Consider the following 22,443-nt stretch of genomic DNA (forward strand, 5'->3'; position numbering starts at 1 on the left):
AGTTAGTAGAACAACAAAAGTTGGCATATATAAAGAGTCTCTCTGATGTTTATATTGAAATTCTGCTTTTATGTGGTTTATTACCCAATGAAGACCACACAATAGTTCATGATAGTTCATCAAAACTTTAAAGATTTGCATGGCATACTGAAAGCCCTCATATGGGGTATTTTGTTCTATGCAGATAAGTGGATATGTATATAATTATATATATATATGCATATATTATATATACAGGTGCATCTCACAAAATTAGAATATCATCAAAAAGTTAATTTATTTCAGTTCTTCAATACAAAAAGTGAAACTCATATATTATATAGAGTCATTACAAACAGAGTGATCTATTTAAAGTGTTTATTTCTGTTAATGTTGATGATTACGGCTTACAGCCAATGAAAACAGAAAAGTCATTATCTCAGTAAATTAGAATACTTTATAACAACAGCTTGAAAAATATTTTTAAAATCCGAAATGTTGGCCTACTGAAATGTATGTTCCGTAAATGCACTCAATACTTGGTCGGGCTCCTTTTGCATCAAATACTGCATCAATGCGGCATGGCATGGAGACGATCAGCCTGTGGCACTGCTGAGGTGTTATGGAAGCCCAGGTTGCTTTGATAGCAGCCTTCAGCTTGTCTCCAATGTTGGGTCTGGTGTCTCTCATCTTCCTCTTGAAAATACCTCACAGATTCTCTATGGGGTTAAGGTCAGGCGAGTCTGCTGGCCAATCAAGTACAGTGATACTGTTGTTTTTAAACCAGGTATTGGTACTTTTGGCAGTGTGGACAGGTGCCATGTCCTGCTGGAGAATGAAATTTCCATCTCCAAAAAGCTTGTCGGCAGAGGGAAGCATGAAGTGCTCTAAAATTTCCTGGTAGACAGCTGTGCTGACTTTGGTCTTGATAAAACACAGTGGACCTACACCAGCAGATGACATGGCTCCCCAAACCATCACTGATTGTGGAAACTTCACACTAGACCTCAAGCAGCTTGGATTGTAGCCTCTCCCCTCTTCCTCCAGACTCTGGGACCTTGGTTTCCAAATGAAAATTGGAATTCTGGGACCTTGTGGAGTGTGTCAATGACTGCCTTCTGGACATCTGTCAAGTCAGCAGTCTTCCCCATGATTGTGGAGCCTACTGAACAGACTTAGGGACCCTTTTTAATGCTTCGGAAGCCTTTGCAGGTGTTTTTTGTTAATTATTTAAATTTACTGAGATAATGACTTTTGTGTTTTCATTGGCTATAAGCCATAATCATCAACATTAACAGAAATAAATACTTGAAATAGATCACTCTGTTTGTAATGACTCTATATAATATATGAGTTTCAATTTTTGTATTGAAGAACTGAAATAAATTAACTTTTTGATGATATTTGATGATATATGATGATGATATTATAATTTAGTGAGATGCACCTGTATATGTATATATATTTATAATATACACAGTATATATACTGTGCCATCTAAATCAGTTTTCTTGTGTCTCAAAAACTGATATCAAGATGGCTTCAGGCTTTGTCACCAGTTTCTACTAAGAAACTGGTGTGCCGGATCAAAAAATTCAACATTTAGCATTTTCTGATCATGCTATTTAAATGGTTTGGAAAAATAGCTGATCTGATAAGAGTTTTGTGCACAAATAAATACACCTATACCCTTTGACATGCTATCAATAAGGTTATTAATGGTGGTTGAAGCAATGTTCTGCCACGTTGGACACACAAGTCATAAAGATCCGCTACTGGCAGTTTCTTTTACAATTGGCATCCAATGGGACATCATGTGAACATTGAGATACAAGTCTGGAGTCGCTGCAGACCATGGTAATGCGCTAAGGCAATACAGGGTGCTCAAAGTAGCATGAGCAACATGCGACCTGGCAATGTTGTGGTGAAAAACAGCTCCTGGTACACCTTGGAGAAAAGGCCATACTCCTGGTTACACAACCAAATCAATGTATCACCAAGATGTTAGTGTACCTTGAATGAAAACAAGCGGGGCCTGGCTTCTAGACTACTATGCATTATTCCACCACACAAAATAATCTTGGGAGTAGGATGAGTGTGATGCTCCCTCATCAAGGTTATTTCATAGTGTTGCCCATATGGACTCCAGACTAATCTCTGGCTATCACTGTAACCAAAGCAAAAACGGGACCCATCACTGAAGAGTATAGACCTTCAATCCAGTTTTCATTGGCATCTTTCTCTGCACCATGTTCACCTTTAAAAGCAGTGGTGTGAGGTCAATGGAGCACATGTACAAGCTGAACGTCTGGGTCATAACCCAATGTTAAGGAAATGCCTTCTGTTGTTCTTTATTGACACTGATGCCTTGAAACTTGGCATATGATGTCCATTTTAATTTGCAGTATAGAATGGATCAATCGTGGAACCACGTGGCCATCTCTCCAAAGCTGTCTTTCAACAAGACAACACCAGGCTGCTCAAAGTAGCACGAGCAGCATGTGGCTTGATGTTGTCTAAGCGTACTTCCATGGCCTGCAGCAACTCTGGACTTGTCTCTCATTGAGCACATCTGGAACATGGCAACTGCAAAGGGATGTACCAGCAACAGATCTTGATGATTTGTATGCCCAAGTGCATTCTGAGTGCATAACATTCCTCAGACAACCATTAATAACCCCACTGATAGCATACGAAGGCATGTAAGTACGTGTATTTCTGTGCATGGTGCGCATACTCAATACTGAATAAATCAAGATGTTTGAAAAACTTTGTTTCCATCATTTGCATATCATTAATATGTTTACCTATCCTGTGATTTCCATAACTCTATGAGTTTTCCTTCTTGGTGTTGCAATTTCAATTTTGAAGAATATATTTACATTTTTTACTGAAGGCCAGTTTTCCATAATTGTTTTAGAAGAATAGTCCTCCAGACAATGTACAGGGGTTGCCTGTCTCTGACATGGAAAAGTAGGCTTGGTATACATGGCACTTTAGCCTTCTAGTTCTGTTCTAGATGCCATGGAACAAAATCACCCCTAGGCTTCCATAGGAAACACAAAACATATAATGTGTGTACTTTCTTTTGGTGTGGCTCTCATTAAAGTAATGTGCAGCTTAATGAACTTCACTCTATACAATTATAAAAAAAGGAATGCCTATTTATACTTTTGTCCCCCATAAAATAAATGGGGGCCTACTGATATTTTCAGCATATATGGTGGGAGGTTTTCTTGGCATAAACTTTTTTTATGTGCAATATGCACCTTTATGGCCCTATTAGAGCTCTGTGGAATATGTGCTGTAATACAAATGAGTTCATGGGGCTAATAAAGGTAATGGGGTAATACAGGTGTTTGCACAGTAATATATTCCTAACTGATCAAGGGGAAAGCTAGCAATGAAACCACCATGATCAAGTGTTTGCACAAGAGACCTTTTACTTTTTAATAGTAAGAAGAAACAAGTACAAACCTGATTCTCACTCCCCTAATCACATACATATAAATGCATAATCAATGCAAATCCGATTGATGAAATCAAATGTCTGTTTGAATTTTTTAAGGTTAATTACCTTCTGAAACAACTAGAAAACCATTTGTTTTTGCTTAGCTATGTATTTATTAGAGCTAAATGCATATGCCCACCTTGGACACCTTCAGCATATCCATATAATATGCCATAATTGGCTGATATTATGGGTTTCACTGTTGTTTACGTGATTCCCATGGCCACATACATGAAGAAATCTAGATGAATTCTTGGCCAGTTTGCGGTGTCCAACAGCTACCTTACCAGGCGGGACCCTCAGTCTCTGCAGAAGTGTGGGTCCCAGAGATACATATGCCAAAATGCCAAATGCAGAAATGCACCTTTAATAAGCTAGGCTGAAATAGGTGCTCGCAAAAGTGAGGCAAGAGTATATTCCCTGCTTCAATTGTTTGGGGATATGTTGCAGCTTTTTGGGGGTCTTGTTAATCAGGTGTAATCATAATAAGAACAGAACTTGATAGGTTTCTTCTACATCATAAATTGAAATTTAGCAATGTTTGTATATGACATCAATTTATTAGGAAGTCTTAGGTAGATATAGTAGAGGGTTTCCTTTAAGTGCTGTAGTAAGATAAGCAATCTTCTGCATTTGAGACCATATTTGCATGTTTCAGTGTAATAGAGCTTTCTCCTGTTCAAATATCACATCTCTGGGGTCTTCACCCACACTCCTTATGGGAAGCAGCTCCATAAAAATAAATAATCCATTTAAATCCATTCCATGCTGCTTTTTATCTACACATAAATAGATAGGAGCTGCGGGATTTGACCTCATATGCTGGTTAAACAGATGCTTTGTGTGGTGTTTTGTCTCTATTTGCAAATTCATTATAAAACTAGGCACCTCACACAATGGAGGAGCAAGCAGGGATGTACAATATAGTTAAAGTGGAACACAAATCCCATACAGCTTTCACAGAGTTACTGCCCATTGAGATGCCCTTTTACCGTGTGTATATATAATTATATATATATATATATACATATTTCCATATTATAATATATATACATAAATATATACACATACATACATGTATAGAAATTGGATTCTGGATCATCTATTTCTTATGTACAATACATTTCTATATATATATATATACAGTACAGACCAAAAGTTTGGACACACCTTCTCATTTAAAGATTTTTCTGTATTTTCATGACTATGAAAATTGTACATTCACACTGAAGGCATCAAACCTATGAATCAAAGCAAAAGGTGGCTACCTTGAAGAACCTAGAATATAAGACATATTTTCAGTTGTTTCACACTTTTTTGTTAAGTATATAATTCCACATGTGTTAATTCATAGTTTTGATGCCTTCAGTGTGAATGTACAATTTTTATAGTCATGAAAATACAGAAAAATCTTTAAATGAGAAGGCGTGTCCAAACTTTTGGTCTGTACTGTATATTTACATTGTTAAATATGTTTAAAGTCAACAGCCAGCAAAGCTTTCCCCATGGACCAGCGAGAATATGTTACTTAGTCATTCAGACTCTAAAAAGTCAATGTCTTTATAACACAGACATATTTATAAGTAGCATGCAGCTTGTCAGAGTTGAATTATATTAATGAAAATACAGAAAAATCTTTAAATGAGAAGGTGTGTCCAAACTTTTGGTCTGTACTGTATATACTTGAGAAAGGTTCTCACTTTTGAACCAAAACATCCTCATTATGGGCAATTAAATAGCACTTATTTTTCATCATTATATGGTGTGCTGCCTCTATTTTTTTAGATATATACATATACATATATATATATATATATATATATATATACATATACATACATATATACACACACACATATATATATATCTTTAGAAATTATCTGATCCAGAAGCCAATTTAGCAGCTCTTTGTATACGAATGACCGATATACAAAACAAACCTGGAATATCTGCTTTTAGAATAAAACATTCTAAAGGACAAGCATTACAGAGATTAACTATATATATATATATATATATATATATATAAGATATGTTGATCCCAAGAAAAAGGTCATCATCTATCTGCAAGTACTGGACAAACCCTTTCTTTAATGTTCGAAATTCTTAAACTGTAGGTGCTCCCTTTGATTCGTCCGTCATGACTTTTAGTCGTCACTGTGGTGTGTATAATTAATATCATACTGTGAACTGACAATACTCAAGTGATAGCAACTTGCTAATTTAAGGTGACACTGCCATTAAACTGAAAGTTCAAATATACTCTTGATTTAGGTCCTTCTACCCACGTCCAAAGCATGACTACCAAGCTGCAGAAGGGTGACTTAACTGAGCTCCAAAAAAAATCTGCAGAAGAGCTCTTGGCTTTGATGCATCATTTATAGTACTGTTCTCTAGGATCGAATGTATTTTTGGTCACCTATAGGCCATCCAAGCGCAAATTCACCCTCTATAGTTACACATTTACCCAGCAGCATTAACATAGGAGGGAGATGTTTCTCTAAACCAGCAATAATCATGCTGCAGAGGATGCAGAAGTGGATTATCCATGCATATCTGAATGATTTTGTACGACCACACTTGTTTTCCATTGGTGAATATACTACATAAAGGGGCAACATTTTATACATTAATTTATTTCTGTGTTCCGTAAATGCAAATGAACATTTTGTAAAGCAGTCCAGCAAAAGATCCTCTTTCCTTCTTTTACAAAATATATCTTGGCACAAATACATTAATTAGATGTAATAAATGTGTACAGATTTCCTGACCAAGCAGTATTTAGTAGGCAAGTAAATTATGACAGATTAACACTTCCCCCATGACATAAATGGTTTAATTTGGTGCATTGTGCAGAGTACCATACTTCCGACTTTTAGCACATGGAATTAATCTCTCGCATGTACTGAGATATCAGCCTCATATATAGCCATAATGGATGGTAACCTGGTTTAATGTCGGCTTAAAGCTTACTGAATTCTGTGAATCAGTGCAGCATTTCATAAAACAGGCAGTTTATATTACAAACATGTATTATGTTGCTGTATATGCTAAGCCACTCTCATAAATTACACAAACGAGCATGGTATTTACAATGGTGCTGTATATGTGAGTACACCCCTCGAGGCCAACAACGTGTATTCTCCTGTTGAAATCAACAATACGAGCAAGTTAATTTGTTAATTGTTTTCCTCTGTCCCAGTGTAGCCAAATCAGCGTATCATTTCAATATTCATTAGGCTACACATTTGAGCAAGCTCGGATATAAACAATTTAAAATCAATTCCTATAAAAGAAAACAAGGATGGAAAATAAATTATTGGGTTGTCCGGTGTGTCTTTCCTGGTATACTCCTCCTTTTGATCTTGAGATTTTATAGTAATATAATTAATATGGTACAATTCCTACAAATGGTGTTATAAGTGCTTATGTTCCCATTGCATTCTGTCAGTGTCGATCATAGGCAGTGGCAGCAGCGGGGGGCGCTGCTCCTCTCGCTGCGCTGTAATAGTATGGAGAACCTGAAGACACAAAAAAGTGCGTTAGTAAAAGCTGCGCAACATTGACATGCCAAAGATATTTGCATTAATTATCAATCAGTCAATGACCACCTAGCAACTAATATTTACCTAATTATTATTCCCCATCACTAGATAGTGGTATTTTTATTTTTCTGTGGAAATAGTTAAGAACAAGTACCATAAAAAAACTTCAAAATTAAAAAGTCAATCATTTTATTGAATACATTTTACAGGAGTAAATATGTTCTTAATTGGTATTTCTTTAATACATGATCTCATGAAGGACTGAGGCTGAAGTGGTCTTCATAGAAGAATTGCTACCAAAAAACATGCCTTCGACATGGAAACAAAGGCCAGTGACTCAACTATGCACAGAAACATAGGAATTGGGGTGCAGAAAAATGGCAGCAGGTGCTCTGGACTGATGAGTCAAAATGTGAAATATTTGGCTGTAACAGAAGGCAGTTTGTTGCAGAATGGCTGAAGACCGGAGCAATGAGTGTCTGCAGGCAACAGTGAAGAATGGTGTTGAGGATTTGGGCAGGATTAATGTTGTCTTCAATGCTGAGAAATACAGGCACATACTTATCCATCATGCAATACCATCAGGGAGGTCTCTGATTGGCTCTAAATTTATTCTGCAGCAGGTCAATGACAAAAAACTTACAGCAAGTGTCATTAAAGAAGCACTCCTCCCATCAAACTTTTGATCCTCTTAATAAATTGCAATCATAATATTATATAGCACTGCGTACTTACAATTGCTCATTTTGCCTTTCTACCCATTAAATTATTCTCTTTTCTCTGCTCTATATAGAAAGAAGAAGTCTATTTTCCCTGCAAAAATCATTCCCCTCTTCAACTATTGACCCAGCTGCTCCCTCCTCCAACCTGCCAGGGACTTTTGCAGTGACTCATGAGTCATGCAGGCAAAATTGAGCTCCTGTTTCTACATAGATCTTAGAAGGATTCAGCTAGTTAGTTTTTCATCATGTGACTAAAGGAAAAGAGAAGAATTAGCTGTGTAGAAAGGCAAAATTAGCAATTATAAGTATACAGTGCTATATAATACGATGATAGCAATATATTAAGAAGAAAACATTTTGATGTGAGTGCTTCTATCAAAACCATCTTTAGAATAAAAAAGAAAAAGGAGTCCTGGAAGTGATGATATGGCCCCAACAGATCCCTAATCTCAACATCATCAAGTCTGTCTGAGATTACATGAAGAAACAGAAGGATTTGTATAAGCCTACATCCACAGAAGATGTGTGGTTAGTTCTCCAAGATGTTTGGAACCACCTCCCTGTCAAGTTCTTTCAAAAAACTGTGTACAAGTGTACCTAGAAGAACATATGTTTTGATGCTGTTTTGAAGATAAAAGGGTGGTCACACCAAATATTGCTTTGATTTAGATTTCTCTATTGCTCATTCACTTTGAATTTTATTAATTGATAAAAATAAACTATTAACATTTCTATTTTTTTTCAAAGCATTCTCAATTTGCTACATTTTTTCACACAAATGCCTAAACCATTTGCTCAGGACTGTATATCTGAAAAAAATTAAACAAACATGTAGTTTGACACTAGGATAGTAGTGCGAATACGCATTTGTACATTTTACGCAATGCTCAAAATGTGCAAATTTAAAATATACCATCTATTAGAACTTTAGAGTTATTTTAAAGATATCCTCCATCTTTTAACAGTGTGTCATTTCATGTTCAGAACTCTCTACTGATTAATTTCTTTCTACATCTTTATAGAAGTCAGAGGTCACTTTTTCATTCACAGAGCTGAAACTCTCCTGGAGAGACAAAGTTAAATCAACAGTACAAGTGAAGATAAATTTTGTAATATATCTTATTAGAGAAAAAAGCCTTTTCCCGAACTTATCAGACCGTTCTTGTCTCCTGCATTGATCATGTATTCTCAAATCTATCTAAAGGTCTGTCTTTAGTGAGGGATCATATATACCATGCCAATAAAACTTTATGGAAAAAGTTTGGGGAAAAGTAGGATGGAAACAGAGACAAAAAGCCACAAGGCGAATCTGCCGAGGCTTCTAGTGCAGAGGGAATAAATGCTGAAAATGCAATTTAATGGCCTACATTAGAGTCATTCCTCATATACACATGACAACTTATTCTGAAGAGTCACCTGAAAGAGCAATTACATTTTAGGTGACGAAATTCTAGGTACCTTCAGCCGCCATACTGGTTCAATATTGAGTTGTACAGTCTCAGAAAAAAATGGCTCTAGTTATTCTATGTAGCTGAAGACTCCCAAATTATGACAGTGTGTGATGTGCACACTGTCACAATTCCCCTATATTGCCAGTGTGAGTAGGTAATCCAGTGACATGTGAGAATTGAGATTGCAGAAGTCTAGTCAACAAATGGCCACAAATATGCAAATAGCATAGATATGGTCATTTTAATGTCAGAGGATACAGAGGAATCGTGACAGTGTTTGCAAAACACACTGTCATGATTTGGTAGTCTGCAGTTACACATAGTGATTGCAGACTTATCTTCTGAGAACGGATGTATTTAATAAGAATACAAAAAAGCAAATATGCTCCCTCAGGTGTTTGTTGAAGGCAACCAAAATTGTATAATTTAACTTTATGTCTATGCAAGAAATTTAGAGTTCTATATGATGAAAAAACAGCTCCCATATGATGAAATATAATAAAAAATAATTTAAATGATAATACAAAAATCATCAGTATACCATTCTGTACATATTTTTAAAGAAAAAAATCAACCAATTGATAGTGTTGAAAAATGGACATTCTATTTAACCTTAATTCACCAATTTAAATATTGTAAAACTGATGAAAAAATCTGTCAGATTTTAATGTGATGCTTTAAGTTAATCATTACCGTACATAGAAAAAAAACACAAGTAGCCATTGAATTACCTACATGCGGGAAAATACTTTGAATTAAAGCCCGACTCTTGTAAAAAATTAGCAGTTTACAGTTAATAGTTTCATATTTTGTTAGTTAATATGATTGATAAATTGTATTCTTACCCTAATTTCTAACACTATTATTACTAATTAATAAATGCTCTGGCATAGTTTATTAGTACATCACACCTACTGAAGCATATTTGATTTTGGATATAGTTATTCAGGGCAAAAGAAAGTCAAGGTCAAGGCCACATACTTTTTTTTTTTCAAAATTCCATTAGAAAAGTCAAATTGAATAAAGGTTAAACATTCTGCTATTAACTTTACTGACTCTCTGCTGCAAATCATCTACATAGCAAAAAGACTAACATGAAAATAGGTTATTGCCATGTAGAGAGGATGATATATAATGGCTTGTCAGTGAAAATGTAACGGTTATAATTAGGCTGCGAACGGACAAGAAGAAGACTAACAAGTCAATTTAAGAAGTCCACTACAGCGCAGAATATCACAATATTGTACAGAAATTATTTTATCACGAACCAGATAATATTACATCTTCAGACTATCGGGTACAGTATATTTAATTTATGCTTAATTCTACAATTATTATTAGCAAATAAACTGTTTTCCTTAAAAGTGATGTCTAAGATTAAACAAGGGTCTTTTTTTTACTTTGGGTAACACATTGTTAGTGGGAAGGACTAGGTAGCGGAGACTAATAGATTCACTATAACTGCGGCAGAAAGTGGCAGAAATTATAGCAGAAATGTACTCTAGCTCATGACATGTGAACATTTCTGGCTCTGGCACACAGAAGATTCACTAAGTTCATTAATCCCTTAAGGATCGGGAAATTTTTAATTTTTGCGCTTTTGTATTATCCTAACTTTCTTCCATAACTTTTTTATTTTTCCATTCACAAAGATGTACAGCTTTTTTTTACAGGACAAGCTGTATTTTTGAATGGCATCACTCATTTTGCGATATAATGTGCTGAAAAATGGGAAAGAAGTGGGATGAAATGGTGAAAAAATACAATTCTGTCAATGTTTTTTGGGTATTGTTTTTATGGTATTAATGACTTGTATCAATTTTTTTTCTATTTAACTCCTTCACCCCTAGGCGATTTTCCATTCTTTGTTTTTGCTTTTTCCTCCTCTTCTTCCAAGAGTCATGACCTTTTTGTTTTTCCAGCCATATAGCCGTATGAGGGCTTGTTTTGTGCGGCACGAGTTCTACTTTTGAATGACACCATTCTTTCTACCACATAGTGTACTGGAAAATTGAAAAAATATTCCAAGGGCGCTGAAATTTAAAAAAAAGTACAATTCCACAAATTTTTTTTAAAATTTATTTACTATGTTTAGTATATGGTAAACCTGACCTGGCAATATGATTCCCCAGGTCAATACGAGCACGCAGATACAAAAAATGTATAGCTTTTTTATTTTAGTGGTGACAAAAAATTCAGAAATTTGTCAAAAAAATTTCATTTTGTTGCCATTTTCCCAGACTTATAACATTAAAATTTTTCATGATCTGGCACTGTGTGATTGCTTATTTTTTGTGCCCTGAGCTGACATTTCTACTGATAACATTTGGGGGTAGATACAATGTTTTGATCGCCTTTATTCCTTTTTTTTTAAATGCTGTGGCGACCATAAAAACGTAATTCAATTCAGATTATTTTATTTTATATTTTTATAGATCAGACATTTCTGAATGCTGCGATACAAAATATGTGTATTTTTTTACTTTTTTTAATTGTTTAATTTTTAATGGGGCAAGCGGTGATTTGAACTTTTGCGTTTTGTTTTTTTTTGTTTTTTTTTTAACTTTTTTTTTTTACTTTTTACTGTATTTAAAACCCCTTCTAGACCTATGACATATAAGTACGTCATAGGTCATGTATCCCCCTTTCATTTTGGCTTAGCTGCTGAGCCCACATCTTTTCCAGCAAATGACAGATGATCTGATGTACCCACAGCTGTTAACATGTTAAACATGTTAAATGCCGCTGTCAATCTCTGACAGTGGCATTTAACATGATTGCACCAGAAGCGTGTCACAAACCCCACCCATAGGCGCCCGTGTCCCATGATCGCGGGACGCAGATGGGTTGGCATGACAACCAGGGGTCTGCAGAAGACCCTCGTGCTTGTCATTGCTGATATGCTAGGAACACATATAAGATGATTTTTGCTACACATAGCTATGTGTAGCACAAGCGATTGGAAGATCGCAGCTTCAAGTCTCCCAAGGAGACTATTGAAGCAAATAAAAAGTAGAAAAAAATGTTTTTAAGAATATTAAAAAATATATAAAAGGTCAAATCACCCCCCTTTTGCCCCATTCAAAATAAAACAATAAAAAAATACACATATTTGGTATCACTGTATTCAGAAACATCCGATCTATTAAAAATATAAAAATAATTAATTCAATTGGTAAACTGCATAACAAGAAAAAAATCAAAACACCAGAATTACTGAATCTACTTGAAAATGGTATCAATAAAAACTTTAGCTCGAAGCACAAAAAATAAGCCCTGACCAGCCCCAGCTCATGAAAAATAGAGATGCTATGTGTCTTGGAAAATGGCGCCATGGCCATTTTCTGAGTGACAGCATGGCAAATCAGGGATGTTCATGGGCGGAGCTGATTTTTTGGCGCGAACAAGCCAGAACCCCGAACACGAATACGAATTTGAAATGCCGAACAAATTCGCTCAACACTAGTCATAATCTCAGGTCAGTTTTTGCATTTAGTGAAGATGGTAAAAAAAAAACAATTGTGGCATTGCACCTTTTTGCAATTTCACAGCACCTGGAATTTTTTTCCAGTTTTTTGGTACACTATATGGTAAAATAAATGGTGCCGTTCAAAAACACAACTCATCCTGCAAAAAACAAGCCCTCACATGGCCATACTGACGGAAAAATAAAAAAGTTATGGCTCTGGGAAGAAGGGGAGCAAAAAACGAAAGCGCAAAAACTGAAAATCTCAAAGTCATGAAGGGTTTAATATTCCCTTAACAAGACTTGAAGCTGCGATTTTCCAAAAATCACGATCTCCTATGAACGCCAGCCACAGACCGTTGTTCACATGAGGATTGTGATGACAGGCACGGGGGTCTTCAGCAGACTCTCGGCAGTTATGACAAACCATCGGCACCCAATGATCACATGATGGGTGTGCCGATGCTCAGAATCAATGACGCGCTTCCTGTCTGCGCATGTTAAATGCCACTTTCAGCGATTGAAATCGTCATTTCACTGGTTAACAGCCGCGGGTGGATCTCAGATTAGTGCCTGTTAGAGGCACTTGATGGCTGATTTCAAGTGCGGGGAAAGATGCGTGTGAGCCAGCTTCAAAGGCAGGGAAGCAGCCGATCAAGTAAATATGCGTCATTGGTCGTGAAGGATTAAAGCGTAACTGTCATTTTAATTTTTATTTCATAAATCAATAGTCCACATGAAAATAATGGGTGATTTCAATATTTTCATATTTTTTTTAAATGTTTTTTTCTTCATAGTTTTTTAGTCCTCTTAGGGAACTTGAACCTATGATGGTTTGATTGCTTGTACTATATAGTGCAATATTATGGTATTGCAGTACATATTAAAAATCGTGGACTCCTTTGGAGCTCTGCTTCAGCTTGTAGCTGAACTTCATGAGAACAGCAAGAAGGCAGCAATAGGGCCTTTCTGTCATGGTAACCTAGAGGACCACTGCGATCACGTCATGGGGAGCCATGAAAGCCGATGCACGCAACCACCAATGCACGTTCTGTTTAAATGCAGCTGTCAGTTAACAACCGCAATCGGAGCTTAGCTAAAGACTGATGCTAGCTATGTAATATAGCCAGCATCTAAAGTGTGTGGAGTGAGCTCAGCTCCTCGGCCTCCTCCACACATGTAGCTCCCTTCCCAGGATGTTAATTCACATCCTAATGTTGGATTGGGTTAAGATGCATGTGCCTCCTAATGAATTTGGTACATTATACTTCAGAGGACTATTGATCAAGAATGGCATATGAAACAGCAATCTTGATAAATTCTCCCCTTAGACTTTTTTTTTATTCAATATAACCACAATTTTGAGTTAAGAAATGTATCAGATGCCATAAAAATAGCTTATAGGGAAAGCGTCCTCAGAAAATAAACAATTGTTGAAATTAGGTTTTTTATTGTTTATATCACTATATTAAAAAAAGAAACATCTTGCAATTTTCTTACTTTCCACAAGTAGTGATGAGCGAGTACCGTAATATTCGTAATCACTATACTCGTAACGAGTACTTTGTAAAAATCGCGTATTCGTTACGAATAGCAAGTACAATGTAAGTCAATGGGAAATGCGAGTAATTTTCTGCTGGACCCTACAAAGAGGTCTGGGGGCCTGAGGAAAAGGCTGAAATGGATGGGAAAGTGATGAAACAGAATGGGAAGAGCCTGGAGAATATGCCTGCATGCATTTCTGACTCACATATGGTTTCTTGGAATAAGTTTGTCGCAGTAATACACCACTTTTACAGACAAACAAGAACAACTACCAAACCTAACCCAAATTGCATTTAGCAGGCCATAAAGGTTAAGAAACAGTTTTTCCTGCATAATCACTTGTATACAAAGTTAAATAAACCAGAGAAACCAAAAAATATCCCTTTTAGCGTTTGTTCACACATACTGTTGTGGCTTTTTTTCGCCTTTTACAATTGGAAGAGCCCTGACTTATACATTTTGTAGGTCCCTCTGTCATGCATCATTTTTAGTTCGCTATTCCCCAGCACTTTACAAGCACAGCTAGAACATACCAGTAGATATGTTGATCTTTGACCTGAGAGGACTCAGGTGGCTCTGTAACATGCGTTTTGGAGGGACAGCTGTTACTTAGACATTTGGGCGGTCCCTCCATCATTGACACTCAGATAGTGGAATACATATTCCATAGCAGTTTACAATGTGCCCATTGTAGCATTGGGCTTGACCCTCCTCCTCCTCCACTACCTTGTGATACTGCGGCAGGAAAGCTGAGTTTTGTGAGAGCCCTCATGTGGCCCTGTAACATATATTTTGAAGTGCCCTCTAGAAATTTTGGAGGTGCCTCTTGTGTATATTTGAGAGTGCCCTCATTTATTCATATTGTAGGGCCCTCACTATTATTTAACTCATTTAAGGGCAGAGACTACAGAGAAAGTGGCCAAGAGACATGGAGTACTAGAAGGTAGCAGTTAGTGCAGCCTATGATCCTCAGGTATGGCTCAACTCGAAAAATAAAGCTGCACTAGTCAACTGGATGATAAACTCAAATATATCACTTGTGCAAGTCAATGGACAAAGGATATATAGTGCCCCCCTCCAGAATGGGTTGGAGAAGCTTCTCCAAATGGCTTAGAGATTTTGATTGTCAATATTCCCCAGATTATATAGCAAGAGAAGACTTATTGATAATGTACTACTTGGTCCAGTGCAGAATGTGCATCGTATTTCCAAAAATTACTCCTGGGGCTGGGGGCTGTGTCATAGGTGCAGGAAGATTCCATGACAAGGGCCTCCCTTGACAAACATTATCTACGATGGAGTACTGTAGTAGTTGTGGCCCTCAATTCAAGTTTTCAGAGGGCCATCAGTCGGTCAACAGTCAGTGTAAATTTCTATTTACAATGTGGCACAACCTGTGACAAGGGCCTCCAATGACAAATATTAGTTTGGTAGGACTACTGTACATTCCAGATTTGTCCACTGCACAATGTGCATAGGGTTTGTGAAAATTAGCCCTATAGGCTGAGTCATGGTTGACGCAGGAAGCCACCATCGCAAGGGCCTCCAATCACAAATAGTAGTTAGGCTGGAGTAGGAATACTGTCCTGGTTTGTCCACTGCACAATGTGCATAGGATTTGTAAAAATTAGCCCTATGGGCTGTGTTATGGTTGACTCACTATTTTGGCTGTGCCTGTGACAGCTGGCTTGGCTTGTGCCATCAACATCTGAAAATCTGTCAACAAAACCCAAAATGCCAATAAAGCCTGTTGCTAAGGGACGTGGACGTGGTGTTGTCACTGGTGCGCGAGAAGGCACTCAGTCTGTGTCAGGTCAGAAGAAACTTGATGCATCCACTATGTTCCTGGAAAAAGTTCCCGGTCTGCATTGAAGAGGGACAAGAGGAGGTGGCGTGCATTGATGCTCAAGTATTTGAGGACCTACGGCCAGAAGAAAGCCACTTGGAAGAACGTCATTTACGGTCTCCAGAGGTGGAGGCTGATGATGATGAGACACAGTTACCATCAGGTCAGCCTACAATGTCAACTGGGAAGGAGGATGAGATAGAAGACGAGGTGGTCGATGATGAGTCCACTGATCTGACCTGGACTATTGGCATGCATAGCCATGACAGCAACACAGAGGAAGATGCATATGTAGCACCAACACAGGCACCAAGGGGTCGTGGTTTGCCCAGAGTGAGAACTGGGTCAACTGTTCCCAAGAGCTGTGAGCCAAGTCAGGACAAGGGGGTGTTCAGCTGCTGTGTGGAATTTTTTTTTCTCAAAGTCCTTCAGAGAAAAACATTGTTGTCTATAGCATCTGCCATACCAAGTTGAGCAGAGGCCAGGGCAAAGGCAACCTGAGCACCACCAGAATGAGAAACCACATGGCAGCCAAGCACGCCAGTAGGTGAGCGAAACACCAGGGTACCAAATCTCAGTCTGCAGGTCAAACCAATAATAATAATAATAATACTCTTTATTTATATAGCGCCAACCTATTCCACAGCGCTTTACAATTCAGAGGTTCATATTCAACAGTCATAAGTAACATAGCTAAAGATAATACAATAAAAAAAGCAAAAATAATGACGACCCTGCTCGTAAGAGCTAACAATCTACAATGAGGTAGGGGTGATACAAAGGACAGGGGCTTACTTACAATGATGGTCCAGCCACGTTAAGGGGATGAGGGATAGATAAAGGCTGCATGAGCTCATCACCAGCCAGTATCTGTAGTGCTTTTGGGTTCGGTGGAGACTTATGCCATGTCGCCTGGGCTATGTTCTTCAGAATCTGCTGTTCAAGAAGCAGGCGCTCATACCTCCTGCCCAAACGCTGCGGTTGCTCACACACAACAAACATGAACCACATCCACTTCCTTGTGCTAGCAAAGCGTCCAATTGTTCGTGCCTGAGAGCTTGGAAAGAAAGCGTAAATACCCAGCCACGCACCCACAGGCACAAATACTAAACTCGCACATTGCCAAATTGCTAGCTGTGGAGATGTTGCCGTTTAGGCTTGTGGGAGCACAGTCTTCCGTGATGTCTTGGCTGTGGCTGCCCCACAGTACAGTGTTCCCAGCCGCCACTATTTTGCCCGGTGTGCCATCCCTGCGTTACACAAGCACATGTTAAACAATCTGAACCGTGCTCTCACCAACGGTCCACCTAACAAGAGACACCTGGATAATTTGTTGTGTACAGGGACGATATATTTCTGTCATGGCACACTAGGGGAACCTGGTGGAGGGTGGGACAAAGGCGCAAACTGGAACATCACACATCTCACCCATGCTAAGAATAGCGGGCCCAACTTCTGTCAAGGTTTCCACCTCTTCATATTCCACCTCCTCTCTCCCCTTCTCCTGCTCCTCATCCTCTGCTGAATTATCCTTCCCATCACTGCAAAGCTGGGACCTGTGCAACAGCGCATCGGCAAAGTGGCAAGACGCTCTGCTGAAGCTGATCTGTTTAGGTCAGAAAGCACACAATGCAACAGAGCTGTGGCAAGCTTTAAAACAGCAGACCAATAAGTGGCTCTCCCCGCTCCACCTCCAACCCGGTCTGGTCGTCTGCAATAATGGGCGTAACCTGGTGGCGGCTTTAAAGATCGGCAAACTGGTACGCGTGCCATGCATGGCTCACGTGCTGAACCTAGTTGTTTAGAAATTTCTGAACACTTTCCGTGACTTGCCGTACCTACTTGAGAAGGTGCGCCATATTAGTGCCCATTTCCACCATTCCTCTAGTGCTTTTGCTGCTTTTACAGCGCTGCAAAAGCACTTGACATTGCCAAGTCACCGACTCATTTGCGACCTGCCCACGCGGTGGAACTCCACCTATCATATGTTGGCGAGGATTAGTGAACAGCAGAGGGCAGTACCTGAATACCAGCTTCAGCATGCCGGTCAGACTGAGAGTCAGCCACCAGACATAACAACTGTTGAGTGGGTGTGGATCGCTGACATTTATGAGGTTCTTGAGAACTTTGAGTACCGCACCAACCTTGTGAGTGGTGATCAGGCTATTATCAGCGTAATCATCCCGCTGCTTTGTCTCTTGAAACAATCACTGCATAATCTCAAAGAGGAAGCTTTGAGTGCCCAGCAGGTTGGCATGGAGCCAGATTTCCCAATGGGTGATACTACCCAGCCCAGCCAATATTCTAAGGCAACATTGGGTGATGAGGAGGAAGATATGGAGGAAGAGGACTTGTTTTTCTGTGCTACCGAGGGGACTCGTAATGCTACACAGGGGACACCCAACCCAAGCTTCTTGTCTGTCCAGCCTGGATGGACTGGAGAGGAGGAGGTGGAGGAGGAGGAGGAGGTGGAGGAGGAGGAGGAGGCGAGTCAGCGTGAGGAGAGGATGGGTACTGTTTCTACTGTTGGGGACACCGAACATTTGCCTTTTTGCAGCTTGGCCCACATGGCACCGTTCATCTGTAAGTGTCTGTGGCTAGACCCTCTCGTGATACACATTTTATCCAACAGTAATAATAATAATCATTTTTATTTATATAGTGCCAACATATTCCGCAGCACTTTACAATTAAGCGGAGACATGTACATACAATAATTTCAGTTTAAACCGTTACATAAGGAGTGAGGTCCCTGCTCGCAAGCTTACATTCAACAAGGCAATGGGTGGACACAATAGGTGAAAAGTGCTTGAAATTTCAGGTCAGGCAATTATAATAAGTAGGGATTTTCATATAAGACTGCATGATCCGGTCATCAGCCAGTATGATTAAGTGCAATAATCAAGTATCGAGTGTAGTTATCGTGGGCATGGAGTGTGTGGAGATAGATGAATAGTAGGGTGCAGATTCAGAATAATATTTAGAAGGAGGGAACAAGGGAAAGTTAGTTTACTGAGTAATTGAGGTGGTAGGCTTGTTTATAGAGATGGGTTTTTAAAGCGCGCTTGAAGACGTGGTGGCTAGGCATCAGTCGGATCGTCTGGGGTAGAGCATTCCAGAGAACTAGTGCAGCACGAGAGGAGTCTTGGAGACGGAGGTGCGAGGTTCGGATTATGGGGGATGTTAGTCTTAGGTCATTTGTAGCACGTGTATGGCGATAGACAGAGATGAGAGAGGAGATGTAAGGAGGTACAGAACTGTGGAGAGCTTTATGGGTGAGAGTGATGAGTTTATATTGGACCCTGTAGCAAATGGGCAACCAGTGTAATGACTGGCACAAAGTGGAGCTATGGGTGAAGCGGCTGGACAGAAATACGACCCTGGCTTCCGCATTCAGGAAGGATTGAAGTGAAGAAAATTTGCCAAGAGGGAGACCAATCAGAAGAGAGTTGCAGTAGTCCAGACAAGAGTGAATAAGACCAACAGTAAGAGTTTTAGCATTTTCAAAGGTGAGAAAAGGTCAGATTCTGGAGATGTTTTTAACCCCTTAATAACATCTGACGTACTAATATGCGTCTGTGCCCTGGGACTTAAGAGCCAGACCCGTATTAGTACGTCATCGCGATCGCGCGCGCACACAGGCTGTGCGGGCGCGATCGCCGCCGGGTGTCAGCTGATTGTCACAGCTGACACCCGGTACTATGTGCAGGGAGCGGTCCTGCACCGCTCCCAGCACATTAACCCCCGCGATGCTGCGATCGAAGTCGATCGCGGCATTGCGGGGGCAAGGGGAGGTGATCGGCGATACTCACCTCCTCTTACGGCTTCCAGCGCAGTCTGCAAAGGCTTCCCGGGTGTTGCCATGACGACCCGATGTCGTCATGACAACATCCGGGTCACCAGAGAGCAAGAAGATTGCTTGGACATGCGCAGTGCATCTTCAAGCAATCTTCACACTGTGCACTTCTGACAGCCTTCATGGCATAGGGATGGTGCTCCATTCCTGTGCCATGCAGGCGATCAGAAAAAAAAAAGTGAAAGTCCCAGAGTGGGACAAAGTAATAAAGTGTATAAACTGTGTGAAAGTGGAAAAAATAAAAATAAAAATGTGCAAAAATATTATAAAAAAATAAAAAGAATAATACACCAAAAATAAAAATATAATGTACCCATCAATAAATATTATTATAAAAAAAAAAAAAACAATAAAAGTACACATATTTGGTATCGCCGCGTCCGTAACAACCTGACCTATAAAACTGTCCCACTAGTTAACCCCTTCAGTGAACACGGTAAAAAAAAAAAAACGAAGCAAAAAACAATGCTTTATCACCATACCGCCAAACAAAAAGTGGAATAACACGCGATCAAAAAGACGCATATAAATAAAAATGATACCGTTGAAAACGTCATCTCGTTCCGCAAAAAACAAGCCACCATACAGCTCCATCAGCCGAAAAATAAAAAAGTTATACCTCTCAGAATAAAGCGATACTAAAAAATATTTTTTTCTATAAAATAGCTTTTATTGTGTATAAGCGCCAAAACATAGAAAAATGATACAAATGTGGTACCGCTGTAAACGTACTGACCCGAAGAATAAAGCTACCTCATCAATTTTACCACACGCGGAACAGAATTAAAAAAAAAAAAAAAACAATTCCTGAATTGTTGGTTTTTGTTTATTCTGCCTCCCAAAAATCGGAATAGAAAGCGATCAAAAAATGTCACGTGCCTGAAAATGGCACCAATAACAATGTCAAGTCATCCCGCAAAAAACGAGCCGTCACATGACTGTCTGCCAAAATCTGGAAAAATAATAGCTCTCAAAATATGGCGATGCAAAAACTAGATTTTACAAAAAAATGCGTCTTTTAGTGTGTGACAGCTGTCAGTCATAAAAACCCCATATGATTCTGGCATTGCTGTAATCACACCGACCCGAAGAATAAAGTCGTCTAATCACTTATACCGCACAAGGAACGGCGTCAAAAATAAACTCTTGGGTTAGGATTGGGCTAGGGTTAGGGCTGGGTTTGGGGCTAGGGTTGTGCTGGGGCTAGGGTTGTGCTGGGGCTAGGGTTGTGCTGGGGCTAGGGTTGTGCTGGGGCTAGGGTTGTGCTAGGGTTAGGGCTGGGGTTGGGATTTTTTTCAAAAGTAAGAAAAAAAGATGACGATATGGCGACTAGTGTTGAGAGCAAGTGCTCGCTACTTGAGTTTGCATCAGGTGCTCTGGTATGCATTGAGTATCGTGGGTATTTGAGTGACATGCTCGAGTCTCTGCCCCATATGCTTCGCGGCCAAAAAACTTTACGGGGATTGCCTGCCATGCACGAGCGATCCCCGCATGTTTTTTTTTGGGTGTCTAATAACCGTGAAACATGCGGAGCAGGGACTCGAGCATGTCACTCGAGCACACGCTGTACATGGTGCATACCTGAGTACCCGATGCAAACTCAAGTAGCGAGCACTTGCGCTCAAGACTAATGACAACTTATTCAATATGATGACCTAATGTAAACAAATTGTGTGCCGTACCTCTGGGTTCAAAATGTTCAATATACACCTTAATAAAATCCTTGAGGGGTATAGTTTCCAAAATGGGGACACTTGTGGGGGAGCTCCACTGTTTAGGCACATCACGGGCTCTCCAAACGCGACATGGTGTCCGCTAACAAATTGAATGGAAAATCGGCTCAAATTGTTAGCGGACGCCATGTTGCGTTTGGAGAGCCCCTGTGTGCCCAAACATTGGAGCTCCCCCACAAGTGACCCCATTTTGGAAACTAGACCCCCCAAGGCACCTATCTAGATGCATAGTGAGCACCTGGAATCCCCAGGTGCTTCACAAATTGATTCGTAATAATGAAAAAGTGAAAAAAAAAAACACTTTTTCATTTTTATGAATCAATTTGTGAAGCACCTGGGGTTCCAAGTGCTCACTATGAATCTAGATAGGTGCCTTGGGGGGTCTAGTTTCCAAAATGGGGTCACTTGTGGGGGAGCTCCAATGTTTGGGCACACAGGGACTCTCCAAATGCAACATGATATCCGCTAACAAATTGTCGGCTCAAATTGTTAGCGGATATCATGTTGCATTTGGAGAGTCCCTGTGTGCCCAAACATTGGAGCTCCCCCACAGGTGACCCCATTTTGGAAACTAGACCCCCCAAGGCACCTATCTAGATGAATAGTGAGCACTTGGAACCCCAGGTGCTTCACAAATTGATTCATAAAAATGAAAAAGTGTTTTTTTTTTCACTTTTTCATTATTACGAATCAATTTGTGAAGCACCTGGGGGTTCCAAGTGCTCACTATGCATCTACAAAGGTGCCTTGGGGGGTCTAGTTTCCAAAATGGGGTCACTTGTGGGGGAG

The 22,443-nt window shown here is 39.4% G+C and overlaps 1 protein-coding gene across 2 annotated transcripts in view; it reads right to left on the reverse strand.

Moving 5' to 3' along the window:
* Nucleotides 1–4,861: 4,861 nt before the first annotated feature.
* Nucleotides 4,862–22,443, reverse strand: part of PAX5 (paired box 5) — a 383,086-nt gene continuing 365,504 nt past the window's right edge. For both annotated transcript variants that reach the window (XM_073662499.1, XM_073662491.1), the window contains one exon: nucleotides 4,862–7,011. In XM_073662499.1, coding sequence (XP_073518600.1) covers nucleotides 6,938–7,011 — 74 coding nt within the window. In that variant the 3' untranslated portion in view covers nucleotides 4,862–6,937. The remainder of the gene's footprint in view (nucleotides 7,012–22,443) is intronic.

The sequence above is a fragment of the Phyllobates terribilis genome, unplaced genomic scaffold (assembly GCF_046119375.1).
Source record: "Phyllobates terribilis strain yellow unplaced genomic scaffold, ASM4611937v1 Scaffold_1__5_contigs__length_1240528914, whole genome shotgun sequence".
In the NCBI taxonomy this organism is placed as follows: domain Eukaryota; kingdom Metazoa; phylum Chordata; class Amphibia; order Anura; family Dendrobatidae; genus Phyllobates; species Phyllobates terribilis.